The 20,327-nt window shown below is 37.0% G+C and overlaps 3 protein-coding genes across 3 annotated transcripts; all 3 read left to right on the forward strand.

The window, feature by feature from the left end:
* Positions 1-2,205: 2,205 nt before the first annotated feature.
* Positions 2,206-5,003, forward strand: Polr3K (RNA polymerase III subunit K). The gene is made up of 3 exons (XM_045746842.2): positions 2,206-2,363; positions 4,172-4,240; positions 4,711-5,003. The coding sequence occupies exons 2-3, from the start codon at positions 4,184-4,186 to the stop codon at positions 4,978-4,980; spliced, it is 327 nt and encodes a 108-aa protein (XP_045602798.1). The 5' UTR covers positions 2,206-2,363; positions 4,172-4,183; the 3' UTR covers positions 4,981-5,003.
* A 71-nt stretch (positions 5,004-5,074) lies between these two features.
* Tcs1 (Threonyl-carbamoyl synthesis 1) lies at positions 5,075-5,812 on the forward strand. The gene has a single exon (XM_045746841.1). It carries the CDS (start codon positions 5,075-5,077, stop codon positions 5,810-5,812), a length of 738 nt encoding a protein of 245 aa, XP_045602797.1.
* Positions 5,813-5,927: 115 nt separating this feature from the next.
* Positions 5,928-18,755, forward strand: Plekhm1 (Pleckstrin homology and RUN domain containing M1). The gene is made up of 10 exons (XM_045746840.2): positions 5,928-6,260; positions 8,146-8,282; positions 10,492-10,654; positions 11,027-11,620; positions 12,847-12,915; positions 13,826-13,944; positions 15,504-15,723; positions 16,793-16,924; positions 17,410-17,580; positions 18,017-18,755. Exons 1-10 carry the CDS (start codon positions 5,928-5,930, stop codon positions 18,119-18,121), a joined length of 2,043 nt encoding a protein of 680 aa, XP_045602796.1. The 3' UTR covers positions 18,122-18,755.
* Positions 18,756-20,327: the final 1,572 nt, after the last annotated feature.

The raw sequence follows: 20,327 nt of genomic DNA on the forward strand, positions 1-20,327 counted from the left end.
AAACTGTCAGATGAGTAAGTAACCCTCGCTGTGCAGGAAGCTGTAGTTGATGAAAAGGCAGAGACGATCGCGATGAAAATCATAGCTGTGGCGAGGGTGTTGACAGCGTTCCGTGACAGGTGGTAGCGGTCCACAGCAAGCAACAGCAGGGGTAAAGGCACTGAGAATCCATGTTGTAGTCCATCGTGGCTGGGTATCGACGAAACTCTCTGGAGTCACCAATGTAACGTACGTTTATGTTACGTTGTTGGGTTGATTAGATACACAGTGTTTAGTGAGTTTCATATTTATTTAGTAGTCCTGGATACAGCAGTGTCGTAGACGTTGAGACGAAGCTTGGAGCAGAGCAGAGAGCTGAGTGAGGCCGGAGTCGTGGAGCTCTATGTGGGAGAGCGTTGTAGCTGGATGAGGTCGTAGTCTGCTGTCTGCTCTATGTCGAAGCTGTAGCGTCTTGGGTCGATTAGAACTGCCTACACCGAGTACTACATTCTTGACTGGAGATTGTACTGGTTTGCTATTCGATTGATTGATTGAAGAAGATTAAGCCACCCAAGAGGTGGCACGGGCATGAATAGCCCGTAAGTGGTGGCCCTTTCGAGCCATTACCAGTATCAAAAGATGATACTGGAGATCTGTGGATATGAGGGTGGAAAAACCTTTATAAGATATGAGGGTGGAAAAACCGTTACTTGTAAATAGGGATAGGATTATAGCTTAGTTATGCCATTAAGATAATGAGATAATGTAGCGAGTATAAGGATTACTCGCTACAACACCATCAATAGTGTCCAAGAAATGTGTAAGTACTTCATTCATAATGACGTGCTGCCTGAAATCTTAGCGAAGTATCCAAAATTTGTTTACTGTAAGTAATGCATGCACATGACTGTGAACTTCAACAAGATCTTGTAGATCTGAGGCAAAGTCAAATTGACACCAGTAATTCCATTTATCATCGTACTATCATGCAAGAGGAGCCACACATCTATGGATCATCCAATAAAATCAGCAGACTTCTAGATGTTACTACTGCTCGGCGTAGACTCCATTACAAGTATCTCTGGGAATTCTCATTATCTGCTGATGTAGACCTGACCAAATGTAAACTGTGTCAACAAAATTATTCGCACACCCTCCGTCACTATGTGATGGAGTGCGAAAAGATACGTGAATTTAGAGACAATGCTATAACCAATGTTCCAGCGATGTGTAAATATTTCATTCAAAATGATCTGCTACCAGAAATTTTAGCCAAATATCCCCAGTTTGCTAACTGTAGGTAGTAACTGAGTAATTGTAACCTATCCACCGCTGCCCACTGGATGGGGGGCGGTGTGCAGGACAAACATAAATTGTGACACTAGCTCTCCACATATGGCAGTTGCTTAATTTAGAACCTGTACTTGAGGTCAATCTCGAACCTATTGTTGATGTGACGACTTATATTGAATTTTGTAACTAGCTCATCAAGATTGTAACTTGCTTAGCTAAATGAATTGTGGGGTTCAGTCCCTGAGCCCATTTTGCGCCTCTGTAACCCTTTCCACTACCGCCCACGGGATGGGTATGGGGTGCATAATAAATGAACTAAACTAACATGACTGTTAAGCTGCCGCCCAGTTGGGTGGGTGTGCAGCAAGACTAGTAACTGTGTGACGCACTATAGATGTAAAGTGCCTTGTATTGTGACTGTTGTGAGCCTCTTGTTGATCACTTGTGACACAAAGATTATTGATGTGTGTATTTGTGTGGGTGATTAGATATATATGTGTATGTATATGTGTATACGTATACAGTATATATATGTACATGTATGTATGAGTGTGTACATGTGTATACAACATTAATAATTTTGTAACTATACAAAATTGTTAATTGCCTAGCTAAACGAACTAGATGGTTCAGTTCCTGAACCGATTATGTGCCTCTGTAATCCTTTACATCACCGCCCACGGGATGGGTATGGGGTGCATAATAAAGAAAGAAATTGAATACCGCCCACAAGATGGGTATGGGGTGCATAATAAATGAACTAAAAAAAAACTGTGAAAGATTACGGGCATAAATCATATCTTCATCTATTTTATTGGATATAAGATATAAGATAATTCGTATCAGCAATTCATTAAACATGAAAAACGGCTAAATTATGACATGCATTTTATAATGAATTGTTTTAGATTAATATACATTTTGCAAGTGTTATAAAGCTTGCGTGATGAGTAATGGAGCAGACAATGTTTACATCATGTGAGGGAGGCCAGATGGCAGCCGGGCCACGCTTCTAGTGCATATATCTTCACTCTCTCCATCATCCAGTGTGGACTCTCTGAACTATGTGTGCGAGGAACATTGAGCACCAGGTAAAGTATCACCTTAAGGCTGTACAAAGAAAATATTGTGGAATAGGGGTTAAGTGAAGTTTGGTTGGCACATTTGGGCGGAAGCAGGACTTTAAGATAATGCTGGAAATGAACTCAATTAATACGCGTAGCTAGTTTAACTGAGCTCTTATGCCTCCTGTGACCGGCTGGTCAGTGATGGGAATGGTTACATAAGCACGTGATTGGCTTATGAACTGAATTCAAATATTCTTTTAGCTAAAAGCAACTTATATCATTGATAATCTAGTTAAGAGTTTAAAAAAACATTATCAGTCTATTTAGTTTTATTAAGACATAGTTAAATTACTTTAATAAAGCCCATATCCATTATTCAAGAACCAGTAGTGTCCAGGAAGGTTTGGATGCAACCAAAGATCATTAGAAATATCACAAACCTCACACAGATTATACAGGTAATAACCTCATTAACCAGGGGACTAGTGTATGACGGTACTCACACTTTTAAGGTTAATATTGTGTCCTTGGGGTTGGCAAATTTCTTATACCTTGATATCTATTCATGAGTAGTTTGATATAGCATGGGAAGCAACTGCACAACATTCAGTGCCTATACAGATTACTGTGATAGTGTAAGAGTTTGCTAATCCAGACCTTTGGGTAATCGAGACAAAATCGAATCAGAGTTTTGTCTGCCAACTTTTGCCAAGCTCAGACAAAAATCCGGATTAAGGAGAGTTTTGGCCACATTACTGAATGACATTGGGAGCTCTGCTTGATGATGCTCACCAGAACCCTTAGTAGCTGGCAGTCAAAACTGGCCTTATCAATCTACTCAAACTATGTGAATTTATTTTTATTGTGTGTGAAAATATGAATTATGTTTGTGGTACAAAAAATTTATGTTCATTGTTTAACCTCCCAGCAAAAATTCCTGCTAATCCAGATGTCCGGCTAACTAAGAAAGGGATGGGCCTCGTGTGATCTGGATTAGCAAGCGTTATCAACATTTCTGTGTTGCAATCTGAACAAAAAAAGTACAGTATAGTACAGTATATTCAAATACAGGTATTCTTATTGGTTGTAATGGTATTTTATAATTATATTCTGTCTGGAACACTTATGGCCTGGTACTGAGCTACTTGGACCTTGTGTATTGCTATAAATAACAATAATTTAAAATAATTTTTTTAGCCTTGCATTGTATATACCCAAGAAAAGAATGGGATGGAAACAAAAGTGCTTCAGCAAAATATGTAAAAGGAGGTAATATAACACCCTAGTATCAAGTCTGATTTCTTGTATTGAATTGGATTGATTGTAACTTTAGCTATTGACATTTTTTATTAATAGCTATAGATATAGTATATCAAGACTTAAGAGTGGTGTCATTTTAAAGATAAATTTATCTTAATTTTTACTATAGGTTTCACAAGTTACTCAATGGCGAGTCGTCGCCGAGCGAAAGTGTTAACCTATTTTCTATTCCATTTTTTTTAGGCTTAGTTGCCGAAGATTGGTGACACTACATGAACTCACTTTGTTGTCATAACTGATATCACATCATTATTGTCATTATTGTAGTTCTGTATTTTTTGTTTTTTAAACTTTCCACAATTTTGTTGAATGCATTATATGGAATCATTTTACATTTATTACAGTGAAAATAAATAAAAAGCTTTAAATTAGCTTATCTATCTTTTTTAATGTAACAAATCAGACAGTTTCAGACTAATCACAGAAATAGGGTCATGATGGTATGTGATAGTACTAAACTGGGTTGTAGGAAAAATGTTTGAAGAACTCTGATGCATCTTAAATCTTTCCAGATGTAACTGAGAATGCTGTACTTTTGCCCCACTTGTGCAAATCTGTTGATTGTGGAGGAGGGGTCACTGGTAAGATACATAACATTTAATAGGTTTTTTTTTATGTTCATTATTTCCTTATTAAGTTTAACCACACTCTCTGGTCAGAGCAGCGTAGGCTTCACTTCCTGCAGGTTGGCATTCAATTCCTAAAGTCCCATGTACAGTAGTTGGATACCATTTCTTCCGTCTGTCTTATCCCAGTTCTTATATCCCTTCCTAGTGCTATACTATCGTACTGGCTTAGCACTTTTTCCCCATAATTACTGTACCTTGCCAGGATGGATCTGTTTGCACCATTTATATTTTTGTTTAGTGCATTTAGGAACTAGGTAATTGTACTGTACTTAAACATTTAGATTTATTTGCAAAAAATATAATGATGAAAATACAGTACAGAACTGTACAGTACTAATGGAAATAATTTTTTCCATATCAAGCTTTTATTACCAGCTTCAAAATAAATAATAATAATTATTATTATTTTTTTTTTTTTGCAGGGTATGCGTTTTTCTTGCGTGACCTGTCCATATGTTTTTCCAATAAAGAGATGCGTGTCATACAAGATTTACCCCAAACTGAAGGCACTTGATGATGTTCTAGGAGGATCAGCTGCTTGGAAGAATGTTGACTCTACAGATGAACCATGTCCTAAGTGTTCTCACCCTAGAGCCTACTTTATGCAAGTGCAGACTAGGTCAGCTGATGAACCTATGACTCTGTTCTACAAGTGCTGTTCACCAACTTGTGGTCATCGCTGGAAGGAATAATATAAAACATTGGAATTTTTTGATTGGGCTTTTTTTTTTTTTAATTTCATCGGCAAGAAACATTGGATTATTAATTTTGAGTATCAGCTGACTTATGTGTTGTGCCTCATTTCTTAACGTGGCAAAACTAATGAGCACTCGAGCAGCAGAGGCTGCAACCAATGGTTTTCCAATGAGCAATGTAATTCGTTTATGTGAAGGACCTGCCTTAACCTCTCAGGCTGAGAAAGCTTCAGCTGCATTGCTCTCTGGCCATGTAATTTCAGTGCCAACTGATACACTTTATGGAATTGCTGCATTAGCTCAAAACAATACAGCTGTTGAAAGAATTTATGAAATTAAAAGGCGCAGTTCAACCAAACCATTAGCAATTTGCGTATCAGAAGTGAAAGATGTTTATTTATGGGGTAAAGTAACTGTACCACATTCATTACTTACTTCTTTACTGCCAGGTCCTGTTACACTGATATTTCAGCGCACACAGCAGCTTAATCTGGCATTAAATCCTGGCACTGATTTAGTTGGAATTCGCATTCCAGATGAGGAATTTATAAGAGCTGTAGTCAGATGCTGTAGTTCTCCATTAGCTTTAACGAGTGCAAACATCAGTTCGAAAGTAAGCCCCTTGTGTGTTGAAGAATTCCGTGAACTTTGGAGTAAGCTTCATACTGTTTTTGATGGTGGTCATCTTGGGGAGCACTTGGAGAGTAGGGAAGGATCGACAATCATTGATCTGTCACAACCAGGGTCATATAGACTTATCCGAAGAGGAATAGCTTATGAACAAACAACTGAGATTCTCCAGCGTTATGACCTTACTTTAATTGATTAAAATTTGCAAGAAGATATTGAAGCATTCACTCAATTAAGACATTGTGACATACTGTATATATGAAGGTGTAATTGAAAATTTCTGTCAATCTACTAAAAGAAAATTAAATAGCAAAATGTTCAACCAGCATTTTAAACGTGAACGAAGGGAAGCAGCCATCAGCACTTCCCTGGTTACTAAACTGAAGGAGGCAGTGCAAAGTGTCTTACAGCCTGGGGGTAGTTATGGTGTGCAAAATTATAGTACTGGATCTCTTGGACCAATTATTGGTCATTCAGACAATACAAATGCCCTATGCAATGTGTTGGAAGCAATACTTATTCATGGATTGCGTGATTCCCTGGGTGAACGAATGTCTACATTTCTGGGATCTGATCCGGACCGGATGCCTGTTCCAAATTTTTGGCCCATTATACTGATCATTAGCCATAGAGACTTAATTGAGCAGGTGAGTACTTGCAGACCATATATGTTTATATTGTATGTTAAAAATGCATTGCATTCTTTTAATTTTTTTAGGATAAAGCAGTGAATAAATGTAAAGTAAATATATCTCTACTGAATTTTTGCTCGTTCTGTACTTTTATTTTTCATTTGGTTCTTGGTACCAATAATAAAAACTTTTAAATGTAAAGTTTTCAAAAGTTCTAGGAGCTTTTTGTGTTTTTTGCACGTAGCCAGTTGAAGGGGGGGGGGGGATTGTTTGGTACGTGGACTTAGACTTAATGTTGCTGACACACTTAAGTAAAGGAGAGAGCTATGAGAATATTGTTAAAGGATTTGTGTGTGCTGTTTCATTTGCTCACACAGTGTGTATGGAATAAGTTGATTTATTTTCACATAATTGATGAAAACTGACCGAGAACTGTATGCAGTCCTACCATGTAATATTTACAGCTATTGCATATAAATCTGTTCCTGGTACAGCTCAAAGGAAGTATCTTGCAATGTCATCTAGAAATAGATTTAAACACCAGCAGGAAATATCAAATTGTAATTTAACAATAACCGCAAGCCACTGGTACTCTACGCGATAACCTCATTGCATTGTAATCAAATTAAAAACAATAGCATATTTTTTTCAATGGACAAGGGTTAAGTTGACGAAACCACACACTAGAAAGTAAAGGGACGACGACCTTTCGGTCCGTCCTGGACCATTCTCAAGTTGATTGTGATCAACTTGAGAATGGTCTGGGATGGACCGAAATGTCGTCATCCCTTCACTTTCTAGTGTGTGGTTTGGTCAACATATTTCAGCCACGTTATTGTAACTCCTCATCGACAAGGGTTAACTTCATTGCATCCATATAGATGTACTTTAACCATATTTACATCATTTATATAAAAATTAGGAGATGATGATAAAATCAGAGAATGATGCAGTACCCTGGGTATCAACATATGATAATTGCATTTTGAAGGTTTAAGATTAACCATATAGAGATCCACTGCTCATCATTTTCTAAAATATAAATAAACACCCTAATTAACTAGTTGGTAATTATCACTTGGTTTCCATATCACACCCAGATTCAGTTTGGCTTAAAACACAAGCTCCAATTCTGAGGGATGTAACCCAATGCATAAAAACTGTAAAGTTGTTGATAAACCTTGTCCCATAAGATCCTTAACTAAATACTACACTGGTGTGACAAGATGCCTTATGCCCCTACGTAAAATTTGGAATCTACTGTATTTATACGAGCAACATTGTCACTAGGTGGCCGAGCAACATTGTCACTAGGTGGCCTGCCTATATTCAACATTTCCAGAGTACACATTCACTAAATAATGATTTAATATTCTTTGTATTCTAGATTTCCTAATTTGTTATTTTTTTGTTCATACGTTTTTGTTTTTCAACAAATGATTTCAGTGCAGCTTCAAGTATTTTAACATTTTCAGTACCTGAAATATTTGAAGAGTCTTTCCCCTAATGGATGGGACATCCCCAGATGGAATAAATCATCAAAGGTACAAGACATATGATTAGAGTACTGTAATTGGGTCTTCACAATCCTGTAAGGGATATCTCCTGTCCATCTGTCTTTGCAACCTTGTTTCGTCTAGGAGTTCCCCATTCATTTAAAAAAAAAATAATATATGAAAATCTCTGTAAAAGTACAGTACAGGCAAAACACAATAGAGATATTCCAAGAAGTGTAGATACCAGTATAGTAGATGACTTTTCTTAACATTGCCAATCAAATATTTACTCATGTGTAATAGATCAAATTCTGTAGATTCATAGATATACATATAGGTTATTTAATGCTACATGTAATTATTGTTCTATGGCTTGTATTTCTGGATGTACCTCTGGTAAAAAGGTGAGCGGGCTATCGTTCATCAGTAGTGAAGTGGGAAGAAGTCGAGCATGGGTACGTCTGGCTATAAATCAAGGTCAAATCTGTAGCTACATCAGCGTGCTTCTTCATGATGCTCATACTCTCAAGGACTATTACAGGTGAGGTAGAGGCAGGACACAAGTGGATGCACTGCACTTTTAAAATCAGTGTTCACTTTCATTTTTTAAAAGAACAGTGTGCATATAGTTTTGTTGTAATTATTTTGTATCATATTTTCACTGAATTTCATATGTGTGATGAAATGGATTGGTTTACTCTGAGCTATTTTGCATCTTTTGTCAAGTGTTTAGTTTAGTCAGTAATAGGGGCCTGACAGCTGAGTGGACATCGCTCAGGATTCGTACTCCTGAGGTTCCGGGTTCGATTCCCGGTGGAGGGCAGAAATAATTGGGCAGAGTTTCTTTCACTCTGATGCACCTGTTCACCTAGCAGTAAATAGGTACTTAGGAGTTAGACAGCTGTTACAGGCTGCTTCCTCGGGGATGTGTAACAAAAAGGAGGCCTGGTCGAGGACCGGGCCTCGGGGACGCTAAGCCCCGAAAATCATTTCAAGATAGAGAAAGTGCATCTAATATATTTTCAGTGTAAAATAGTGTATTTTTAAATTATTATTTAATCAGGCCAACAATTAAATATCCTGTATGTTGTGTGTTTTATAAACTTAATAAAATTACTAGATAAAGCTTCATTAGTACAAATATATTTTAGTAAGGCAAAATTAATTCACTATCCACTGTTCAAGGTTTGTCCACCATGGATTGGGCTTCTTTGATTTGCAGTGGTGTTAATGGCGAGTGATTCTTGGTTGGTGATGGGCATTGCAATCTTCAGGGGGTGAAGGTGTAGGAAATTTTGGCTGGTGAAAGGCTGCACAGCCTTGTAGTAGGAAGCTTACTTCAATTCCATTGCTGGTGTTTTGTCTCTTGTTGGATCTTCTCTGGCTGCTTCTGAGTCTTCTACCATTCCTTCCCTGCATCCCATCCCAAATCCTTATCCCTTCCAAGTGCTATATAGTCATAATGGCTTGACACTTTCTCCTAATAGTTCCCTTCCTCTTTTGTGTCTTCTTCTGGGCTTTGCATCTCCATGTTCCTTGTGTCATTGCTTGGATGCTTCTCACAGTAATTGGGGTCAATGATGTTCGGATGAACCATGTTGATGTTGCCACAGTGAGACAGTGTCACTTAATATGGTTCCAATCATATTTTTGATGATTTTTGTAGATGGACTTATATTACAAGAAACAGTTGCAGCCTTGGGACAGCTATTGGGAATATTTAAAACCAAATTCTATAGTTTGTTTTCATTTTAAGTTGGCAAGGCTTTTGTTCACTCGGTTGGCCCTGCTGCCTTTTGAAAATGCCTTTTAAAAAAATATTGAGAATATTTAAAACCAAATTCTATAGTTTTTCATTTTGAGTAGGCAAGGTTTTTGTTCACAGCATGTTGGCTTTGCTGTCCTCAGCCTCAAATGAGTTTTGAGGCTGAGGACATGAGATATGAACTAGATGTAGTTAATTATTTTTGCAGACGTGTTCATTTGGTGGTTGTCTATTATAGGTTGAAATTAGAATTTTGCTAAGTGAAGTTAGGCCATAGGGCATTGGAAATGTATCCTGGAGGCAACTCCGTTTGCAATTAATCCGTCACTGCAGTGAAGTGAATTTGGTACCATACAGTTCAATAAATCGATGTTGTACTGTACAGTGCTTCAAAATCTTGTGCACTTGAATAGAATTCTGTGCCTGTTTAGAGACAGGGTTGTTTCACATCATTCAGGCTGATATCACACTAACATCATGCATTTGTATAAAGCTGATACACAGTAATTACATTATTACTACTACTTATACATAATATATTGTAGTAATATGGCTATACTCATCTTGGCATTTAGGGAGTTATTATTACCAAGAGTAATAAATCATCTGTGGCTGTGCATAATCTTTCTCGCCTCAAAATGTGAATTGCTCAGAAATATTACTTTGAATCGCCATGAAAAGCACCTTTGAGTACAAGCCGTTCAGTGGGCCACAGTTCCCTACCTCCTTTTATCTTATAGTCAGAAAGCATGTAAGCTTTGTGGGGTTTAGGGACCATGTACTTGGGGAAACACTGCAATTTAAAAAAAATTCTTGAATATCTGAAATAGCTTGCACATATTCGGAGCAAGCAAATATTGCCTTCAATTAATCTCTATTTATGGATAATAAGTTTACTGGATAACCCAGTTTTGTGTTACTGAGACTGCACTGTGTTTCCAATTCTGCCATCACCCATCAGTGCAACTTGTGCTATATATTGCAGAACAACAGCCTTTTTGCGTGATCAAGAACGCTCAGACATCATGTTGAGAGTTCTTCAGCCTGTATCTTCATTGACTTTCAATTTGGCAACCAATGCTGCTGTGCTCAACACTTGGACACAGACACCGTTGGTACTAGCTGGACTCTGGGCACCAAGCGTGCAGGTGAGCAGTGGCCACTAAGTCCATCCCTTTCCTCATTAATTATTTTACTATTTATATATATATATTAGCTCATTTCTCGTGTGATATTTTTTCCCTCAAAATGTGAACATAATTCATTCATTATCTTAAGTTATGCCTGAAATGCTGCATGTAATTAGTTGCTTTATAAAATATACCAATACTGCACCTAGTTTAGTTACATAATTCGGTTATAATTTTACTCTAATTTAAATTGTACTGTACCCTTAAATGACAGTTGAGAGTTTAGATTACTGCTGAAAAGGCTTATAAACCTTCTTTGCTGATTTCAGCATATGTGAATCATAGTTTCAGTATGATAAATTCTGTATTTGTATCATTTTTCTTTTCTAGGCTGTAGTGTCAGACCCTGTTTTGGCAGCAACAGACGTAGCCAGCACAGTTTATGATGAACAGTCTGCACATGTGAATACTAACATTATTGGAACGCCAATAAGTGATCAGATGTTTGATATGATCATTGGAGGAACACCAGAAACAAGTTTTATAAATGATTATATGGAAAATCACAAAACAATGGGATTGGAAGAACCTGAAGATGTTCCCACTCCCTGTGAAATTAATTCTAATAATATAGAGGTGTTCGAAACAAATGATAAGGCTAAGTTAATGGCACCAAGTGAAGACGAATCTAAATTAAATGATCATAGAAATTCAGAAAGCATCTTGAGTGTTGAAAGTTTAATAGATCAGAAAAATCAATTTGAAAATTCTGTTTCTAGTACATTAAGTAACAGAATATATATGAGAGAATGGAGTGATGATTCCTTCTCTCACAGTATAAATGAAGGAGCACCGGAGTATGATAGACTTTTTTCAGACTTTGGTTCAGTTACCCCATTTGCTCTGGTGCCAGAATTACCAAGACCTGTAGTAGATCCTTTGTCACCATCTACTTCAACTCCAAGTGTTGAAATATCGAATGAGGTAAGTCTCATTTTAAGTGAGATTAATAATGAGTGAATGTTAATTTTAGTATTACGAGAAAACATATAGTACTGTACATTAAAATTTGGTAGCATTCACAAGCCTAGAGTACACTGTATTTGTCTGCTTAAAGTTTAATCAGATTTGACTACTATAGTTGATTCTGAGAGAACATGAAGAAAATACTTTAACTGAAGTAGTGTGTTAATTGTATATTGCATATTAATAGTGATAACCTATGCTGTATTTTAATAAGGTAATGTGATACAAGATGATTTTGGATTTGTATGCCAAGTGTAGTGATGGAGAAGATAGGGTAAAGAAAATTTTTGGAAAATTAGTTTTTTAGTGGATGTTTTGGCCATTAATAAGTGTCTCACTGACGAGACTGTCACCAGATAATGAAAAAAAAATGCATAGGTAGAAAACTCAAAACTGGCCATAGGTACACAAGTAAACCAAAAGAGAGCATATTATGAAACCTAACTAATAGAAGACATGGCAAACCCATCAGGAGTTCCAGGAGAGAACATTTTTGGCAATAAAATAACAATATTGAGCTTAACATATTCCAGCTTGTAACATGGGAACAGCCTTATGTACACACTAGTACTTACCTACTAGGTGATTACATTAGTTAGACATAGTGAAACTGTGGTATAGAACTTGAGATATGGGTGAGAGAGAGGGAGGGAACAGTGCTCTTGTAAGAATAATGAGGTAAAAGAGCTGGTTGAGGAGAAAAAATGATCAGGAAGGAATTGTTGAATGAATAGTGAAGAATGTGCAGCTTTGATTTAAAATAAGTGATCAAAGCTGTGGATGGAATTGCCTTCCACAACCTATCTAATCTTCCTTTGTGTGTTGGGCTTGGTGGTACCAGAGTTAAACTTGTGAAGATGCTGGTAGCTAACCAGAAAAAGGCATTTCTATAGTTACACTGGACTGCACTGGGCTATTCTTAATTGCCTTCCTACCACCAGTATGACCTCCATTGGGATGCTTGAAAAGGTTCCTGCTGCACCCATGCAGAGTATCAACTGATATTCTGTCATGACTATCATGATTTTGTCCAATGTGATCTTGCCTTGGAAAGCATCCGAGTGGAATAGCTCAGAATATAGTGTTCTCAGTTAGGGAACAGATCTGAGTTACATACTGTATTTTACCATTTTCCATATATCAAATCCAAAGAGTGCATATCACATTATCAATTTTTTTTCCAGTCATCACTCTCTGATATTGCTGAAAAGCTGAACTATGAAATTCTGCCACAACAGCTACCCAGTCAAAAGGTATGGATTTAAGTTTTAGAAATATAATTTGTATATGATTAAGAATTATATGTATATTTTAATATACATTAACTCTTTTTAAGTTCTTATTTTACTTAAATGCAGAATTTACTGTTATTGGAAACTATTGGGAGAAAAGGATTATCTTAGTCTCCTTTTTTACTATTGTATGGTACTAGTACTGTATATAACAACATAAGAATAAAGAAAATTGCAAAATGTCTATTGGCCCATATGAGGCAGCTCCTATTTCTGTCATCCCAACTTTGGTCATCATAAGCTTTGTGAGACCAAAGTTGGAATATGCAGTGGTTGTTTGGCACCCATATCTCAAAAAGCACGTCACTAAACTAGAAAAGGAGCAAAACATGCAACTAAATGGCTTTCAGAACTGAACAAAAAAGTGCTATAAGGAGAGGGTTAGAGGTGTTAAATTTACCAAAGCAGAAAATAAAGAGGTGATATGATCACTTATGTACAAAATAGTAACAGGAATTGACAAAATTGACTTAAGAATAGTTTTGAAAAGAATTTAAACTTTAATTTCTGCAACTAAGTGAATTTAATAACTGCAACAAGAGGACATAGATTCAAACTAAGGAAATAAGTCTGCCAAAAAAACATTAGAAAGTTCACTTTTGCAAATAGTGGTAGACGATTATGCCAAATTATGTGAGACGGTAGTGGAGGTCAAAACCGTCATCATTATACGACGAAGAGTGCTGGGAAGATGGGACACTACTAGTGACACCCACCCATTGGTGCGTGTCAATTTGAATCTTTTACTTATTTTTCTTATTGTTTATGTTTTTAATAATGACTGTGTAGCTCTCATCTTGTAACTACACTTAGGAAATTAAACGCACCCACTCACATGTAATCTATCTTAACTGTAAAATCTGAATTTCAGGAAACCATTCGCCTCTTACCTCTACTGACACGTCTGACGAGTGAGGAAGGTCTGGACTCCCAGCAGTACCAGTGCCACAAGTGTAAATCATATATTGGAATGATTTATGGTAAACCGAGGTATTATTCATAGAACATATTCCTTTTCTGTATTGCAATTTGTATTTTTCTTGTATAGGTGCTCTGTTTAAATTGGGACCATCAGCTACTGAACTGTCTTAAGAGAATTTAATACATTTCCTGACAGGGGGGGGGCCCCCCCTCACAAGCTCCCCAGAGCTTCTTACACACTGGTATAGCCAAGTCTTGGAATTGCACCAGGCCTTTGAGATCCACTTTGACCTACAGGAGCCAGGACTGAAATTGGGCTCTCTTTATAAGGTAAAGGGAGCTTGGATGGAAGAGATCTAACCAAAACTAAATAAAAAACCCACCAGATTGGTTAGGGAAACAAAACAAGCAACTGCTTAAAAGTGAACCCCTGAAGCAAACAAGGTAAATGATGGGGGACTGTGTGAACTTTGTAGCTTATATGTGGCTGGGTCAACCTGGTTCTCAGTCTTGCCTTTCTCACCCAGTTGATCTAGGGCAGTACAGTATTATAACAACTTGCCCAAGGTCTCTACCAGTCTTTGTGTATAGATTTTCAAGAGTGGATCTCTTGAAGTGCCATATATGTGGGGTTCAGATAGTATTGATCATTATCCAACATCCTCGCTGACAGCGTAAGATAGCCTAGTGGGTATTTCAGGTATTTTTGGCCTTTTGCCAACCTTTGTCTTGATCTCCACCATTCTTTACGAGACATTCCAAGCCAAGTAATCACTAAAAAAGTGGACTTTTCAACTCGACCACCTCAGATTTGTGTGAAATTTGGTAAGATGGTAGAGGACGTGAAGTAATTAATTTAATTCATTGTGTCTGGAGATAGGCAGCCAGAGTGTATTTATACATATTGGGCCTATATCAATTTCCCCCCCCCCCCCCCCCTTCCCCAAGGTTGAATTACAGATTCCCCCCCTCCAGGATTGCATTCGTAAAATTCTCAGACACGATTTGAGTAAACAAGTGAGGTAGCTACAATACCTATTCAACCAACCAAGGTTTCTGTTTGCAGGATATCATAGTTTAAAATTTCAACAATAAGCAATAGGAGAACATAAAACAATGAATGATTAAAAGAAACAATGAGTTAGAGGCAGAGTAACCTAAGAAGAAAATAAGAGATAAAATATGATGGATAAACAGGAGACAGGAGATAATTATAGGAAGTAAAGAAGGAATGGAATGTGGTGAAGAGTTAGCGAGAACAAAGGAAGTTAACCAGGCAACATGGGACCTTATATTGCAAATTGAGATCGGGATGAGAGGTGAGGAAAGCAAATGAAAGCACTGTGTAGGAAATAAACACGTGACAAAAGTAAAAAAAAGAGACAAATAAAGAGGTAGAGAGATAGTTGAACCAAATGCAGAAGAGGAGGTGAGGAGGAGGACGTAGGTGGAGGTAGAAAAACTTAATTTCTAACTACAGTACTACTGTAGATGGCTTGATGGTGTGAGTTTGTGCTGGTTGTCTGTAATGTTTTGTGTGGAAAGTAAACAGATGGGTGTCAGTTTGATTCTTTACTTACTTTTCATATATTGCTTACGTTTTTTAATAAGTTTTTATTGTATTGCAGAGTGTGCAATTATGACTCAAGATATTACTGCTATGAGTGCCATGAGGATGAGGCTGCTCTGATCCCTGCTCGCATTGTGCATAATTGGGATTTTAGTGTACATCCCGTGTGCACTGCCAATGCCCACTGGTTATCTGCCATTCACCATCAACCACTTATTGACCTTCGGACAGTCAACCCTAAGCTCTATTGCCATGTGGATGATTTAGCTGAAATGCAGGTGTGATAACTTTTAAACTTGTCATGTCAATATTCATACTATATTGAATTTTAACTCATAAAGTGTGTTTATTATTATATGCTAATCCTTAAGTTAATCCAGTTATCCTATGTTAATCCTTGGGTTAATGCAGTTATCATGGGGGTGTCCACTCAGCCCTGACAGCTGAGTGGACAGCGCTCGGGATTCGTAGTTCTGAGGTTCCGGATTTGATCCCCAGTGAAGACGGAGACAAATGGGCAGAGTTTCTTTCACGCTGATGCACCTGTTCACCTAGCAGTAAATAGGTACCTGGGAGCTAGACAGTTGCTACAGGCTGCTTCGTGGGGGGGGGGGGGGTGTAACAAAAAGGAGGCCTGGTCGAGGACCGGGCTGTGCGGACGCTAAGCCCTGAAATCATCTCGAGATAACCTCAAGATAGGAATCATTTGTTAATCCTTGGATTAATGAATTTATCATATGTTGATTTCAGCTATTATCATCAGGTTTTTATACAAACAATGTAAATATGGTTCTAATACATCCATGTGGACAAAATGGAGTTAAATAACTACATAATAGTTTACACTTGTGTGTTGCTAACACAGCTTTATTCCAACACCCAGCCTTGGCAGCAGTTTAGGCAAACAGTTCTACCTAATTGAACATTTGTACGTTTCACTGAACAATTTGCACTGGACTTGGTATATTAAAGCTTTGGGCACATGGCTTCCGGAGGCTGTACTTTACTACTATTGTACTGTACTGTACAATTATAATATTTCTGAAAGAAGGGAGAGAGGGGGAAGGGTGAGAGTAGGTCAAAGGGAGCAACGAAGCTGGGGATGAGGGTGATCAAAGGGGAGATGGGCTGAAGAGTGGGGAAAGGGTAGTAAAAGACCCAGGTGCAGCTGGGTACCTATTGCTATTGTCACATTTTCATTTTAATGCAGAAGTATCATGGATTTTTATCAAGTAACTTATGTAGTATTGTATATTTGTTGGAGTAACCACAAATATAATTATGAATTGTTTGGCATTTCATACATAGTAATTTACTCTTTTTACATGTTTTATTCACCATTCACAGATGCTGCGAACTCAGTTATTGTATGTCCGGGCATATTTGTTCACTTGTAGATCAGATGTTGGGGAACAATTGCGGAAGATGCTGTGGCCAAGGGAGCATATGTATGAACATGTTCACCTATACTCAGTTGCTGTAAGTATTAATAAATATCAGCTGCTAAATGTGTGAAATAGAATAAAAACAAAGCATCATTAACACACATTACCAAATAAATAACATAACCTATGTTATGTTATTTATTTGGTAATGTGTTTTAATCCTTTTTCTAGAAACTAAAAGTACAGTAAAATCAACTCTGTTTGATTTTTGTTAGAGAGCCAGCTTTTAAAGCATGTTTATGATATAAAATATTCTTGGCTGTATTTTTGGAGAAGTTTGACTAAATTTATGGTATATGGGGTCATCCATATTCAGCTACCATTTTGCCTTTGTAATTACATAGCAAGCAAATAATTTGTATATTATATATTGTATAAGCTCTGCTTGTGCCTTTATATATGACTGCTTGAGGGCTTTACTATCATGGTCCCCATTTCAGTGTGCAGTGCTTGGCAGGAAAAAGGCATCACAAGTTGAAAGAGCCAATTTTGAAATAATTGCGTGACTCTATTTTTCAGGATTTACAACTGGTGGCAACGGGTCAGCTCATGCCCAGAGTAAGACAAGCTGTCACTTTTGGTCGTGATCATATAGGTCAGTGTGAGGTGTGCTCTCCTCGTGGCTTTATCTGCGAACTTTGCACAGATAATGAAATCATCTATCCATTCCAGCTTGGTAATACTTACACAGTAAGTATTTACATGTATGGGTTTTCCAATCACTGAGTTGTGTATAACTTTAGATTTATAAGTCATTATTTGGCCTTCTTATCATAAAATTGACATCTTTGTAGTAAATCATTTATTAGGTATTCCTGTAGGAGTTGTCTAATGGTTTTTGCCATAAGACAAAAACCCTTTTTGTCTTAACTACACTTTTTGTTTATTTGGTGGGGCCAAAACAGTATTATATTTTCAATAAAGGCTGCCCAAATTATTAATTGCAGCAATTAAATACAAATTAATGATGTGTACTTTGAATATTTCTAAGTAAAGGAATAAATATATCAGCGAATTAGCTAATTTTGAAGGTACGAGTGTATTGCCTGGAATATCATATGTAAACATGGCAAAAGGTTTATTTATTATGTTTAAATTTCGTACAAGAAAACCTGTTTAATTTCAGTGTGGTGCTTGCTATGGGGTGTATCATGCCATCTGTGCTGGCAGACAGAGGGAGTGTCCTCGGTGTGTCAGGCGAGCGGCGAGAAGACAGAGAAGTCAAAGCTAACCTAATGAGTACAGTATATGAAAGAAAGTGAATATTTTAGTTGGTATTTGGGTTGAAACTTGCTTCAACAGTGTGTGTTGCTGTGTATAAGGTGCCCCTAAAAGGAATAAATTTCATTCCTGGTAACTATAGATTTTGAAATGTAATTGCACGTGGTAAGCTCTGAATATATATTGGGAAAATCAACGTAATTATCTTTCAACTAGAAATTGAGAAAGGATTTTTAAACAATTATATTCAAACAAATACTAGTGATTTTGTGATTAATAACTTGTGAGGATTGTGCCTTCTACCCTTAGATGTAAATGTGAATTTTCATTATATTTTAAACATGTGTATAAGTACTGTACTAATTTTTTATTTCCCCCTACTGTACACATCATTATGCTGTGAATTTTTTAATTCACTGCATAATGGTTTTTTTAATTTTTACGTTGTATCAATTTTATATACATTTGCTTAAATTTAATCATATTACTCTCAAAATAATAATTGAAATTTTCAGTAGAATATATAGGGAATATAAGGGCTTGTAATTAATTATGCATATAAGAAAATGATCACCAGCATCTCCTTGTATATTTGTTACTGTGTATGTGATTAATACAATAAATGTAGATTATGATACATCAAACTATATTGCTTTTATGTCCAAGTGTCAAGATATATCAGTAGTTTATAACAGTTGTAATGTGCAGTTTCAGAGGCCAAGAGGGTTTCAAGCTAACTTGACATATTGCATATTAGAAGAAAGGCCAAGTAGGTAAGTAATGAAACGAAAGTGTTAAGAAAATGAATTTTTTTTATGGAACTCGCAACTAAGTCGGACCCTTATTGGCATTTACGAAAGTACAGTACAGTACTGTACCTCTGGTGAGATTATAAAGAAATAATTTTGTTATGTTTTTATGATAATGTAAACTATTGCAGCACCCATCACAAAATTACTGAGGCACCAAACACAAAACTACTAGGACTCCCTTAACTACTGCACTGCACACCTGGTTTCGGCAAAAAGTTTTTAGTGGAAGTGTTAAGGACATATTTTCGTTATTTTTATAAATGTTCAGGTAAAGTTAATGTCAAAATGTTTCCAAACTCAACCATTTCCATTTCAAAACATAAAGAGTAATGAAAACATTAAAAAAATTAAAATGTAGCTTAATTAAAAAAAATAGCAGAACACTCGGAGCGCCTAAAGGCACTTTGTGTAATACAGTGGATGAGATCTATTGGTATATGCTTACTGATAAAGACTGTTTTAGATATCGGTGAATCGAATACTGTTACATCCCCAGCGCACAGCTGTGGTTTGATGCATCTAGTCGTCATGACATGGGGATTGCATGTTCCTTTAGAAAATGAGCTTGCAGAAAATTATTTATATTCAGGGTTTAGTGACCAGAATTCTGATAATAGTGTTGTGGCTAGAGTTAGTGATGTGCTTAGTATATCAGGAGGCACTTTCCTTTGTCAGGTTCTTGAATTATGAAATGACTACACCCAAAAGAATTTGCTTAGGGTTGTGGACAGGTGGGAATTACTATTTCCAGACTAGGATTTCCCTATACCCCTCCTAAATCAAAATTTCTTTTGCACGTTGAACGTGCAACCCATTGTTGCATGTTCTGACCTGCTTGAACAGTTTCAGAACAAGTGAGGGCAGACTCAGACATTTCAGTTAGTCTATTAGAGTGGTCTCTAATACCAGGTATCATTGCCCTTGTCGCCCATCTCTATTTTTTCTCTAAAGTATTGTATATCGATTTTGTATGTTATGGAATCCAGAACTGCACAGCATAGTCAAAGCGGAGCCTTACTAGTGCTAGATATAGCTAAAAGATGTACATTTGTGCTTCTGTTTCTGATGTTTCATATTATAAATACATTCCAGCACCCTATATGGGCTAGCTGTATTGTTCTCAAATTGTTAAGTTAACTCTTAAGTGTCATCAGAAGAGAGCTTATTTGAATTTGAAGAGCGCAGAAACATCCAAACAGGAACCTTCAGATCCATTGTGTATCATTATCGAATGCATGGGAATGTGTGAAACATTGTTTATATTAGGTAAATAAACTCGGCAGACTGGTAGATGTGGTCAGTTCTAATACAACTAGCTACAAATATCTCTTGACTTCAGTCTGGTGACACAGTGGTAGCACACTCGCCCAGCTCCTTGTGAGCGATTCTGTCTGGTTTCAAGCC

This window comes from Procambarus clarkii, chromosome 41 (genome assembly GCF_040958095.1).
Source record: "Procambarus clarkii isolate CNS0578487 chromosome 41, FALCON_Pclarkii_2.0, whole genome shotgun sequence".
NCBI classification, from domain to species: domain Eukaryota; kingdom Metazoa; phylum Arthropoda; class Malacostraca; order Decapoda; family Cambaridae; genus Procambarus; species Procambarus clarkii.

Bases quoted from the DNA above. Each gene is read 5' to 3' on its own strand.
- Plekhm1 (XM_045746840.2), top strand. From the start codon at position 5,928: ATGTTCAACCAGCATTTTAAACGTGAACGAAGGGAAGCAGCCATCAGC. The intron at 8,283-10,491 runs GTGAGGTAGAGG...TATATATTGCAG, and splicing joins ACTCTCAAGGACTATTACAG to AACAACAGCCTTTTTGCGTG. The intron at 16,925-17,409 runs GTAAGTATTAAT...TCTATTTTTCAG, and splicing joins TTCACCTATACTCAGTTGCT to GATTTACAACTGGTGGCAAC.
- Polr3K (XM_045746842.2), top strand. From the start codon at position 4,184: ATGCTGTACTTTTGCCCCACTTGTGCAAATCTGTTGATTGTGGAGGAG. The intron at 4,241-4,710 runs GTAAGATACATA...TTTTTTTTGCAG, and splicing joins TTGTGGAGGAGGGGTCACTG to GGTATGCGTTTTTCTTGCGT.
- Tcs1 (XM_045746841.1), top strand. From the start codon at position 5,075: ATGTGTTGTGCCTCATTTCTTAACGTGGCAAAACTAATGAGCACTCGA.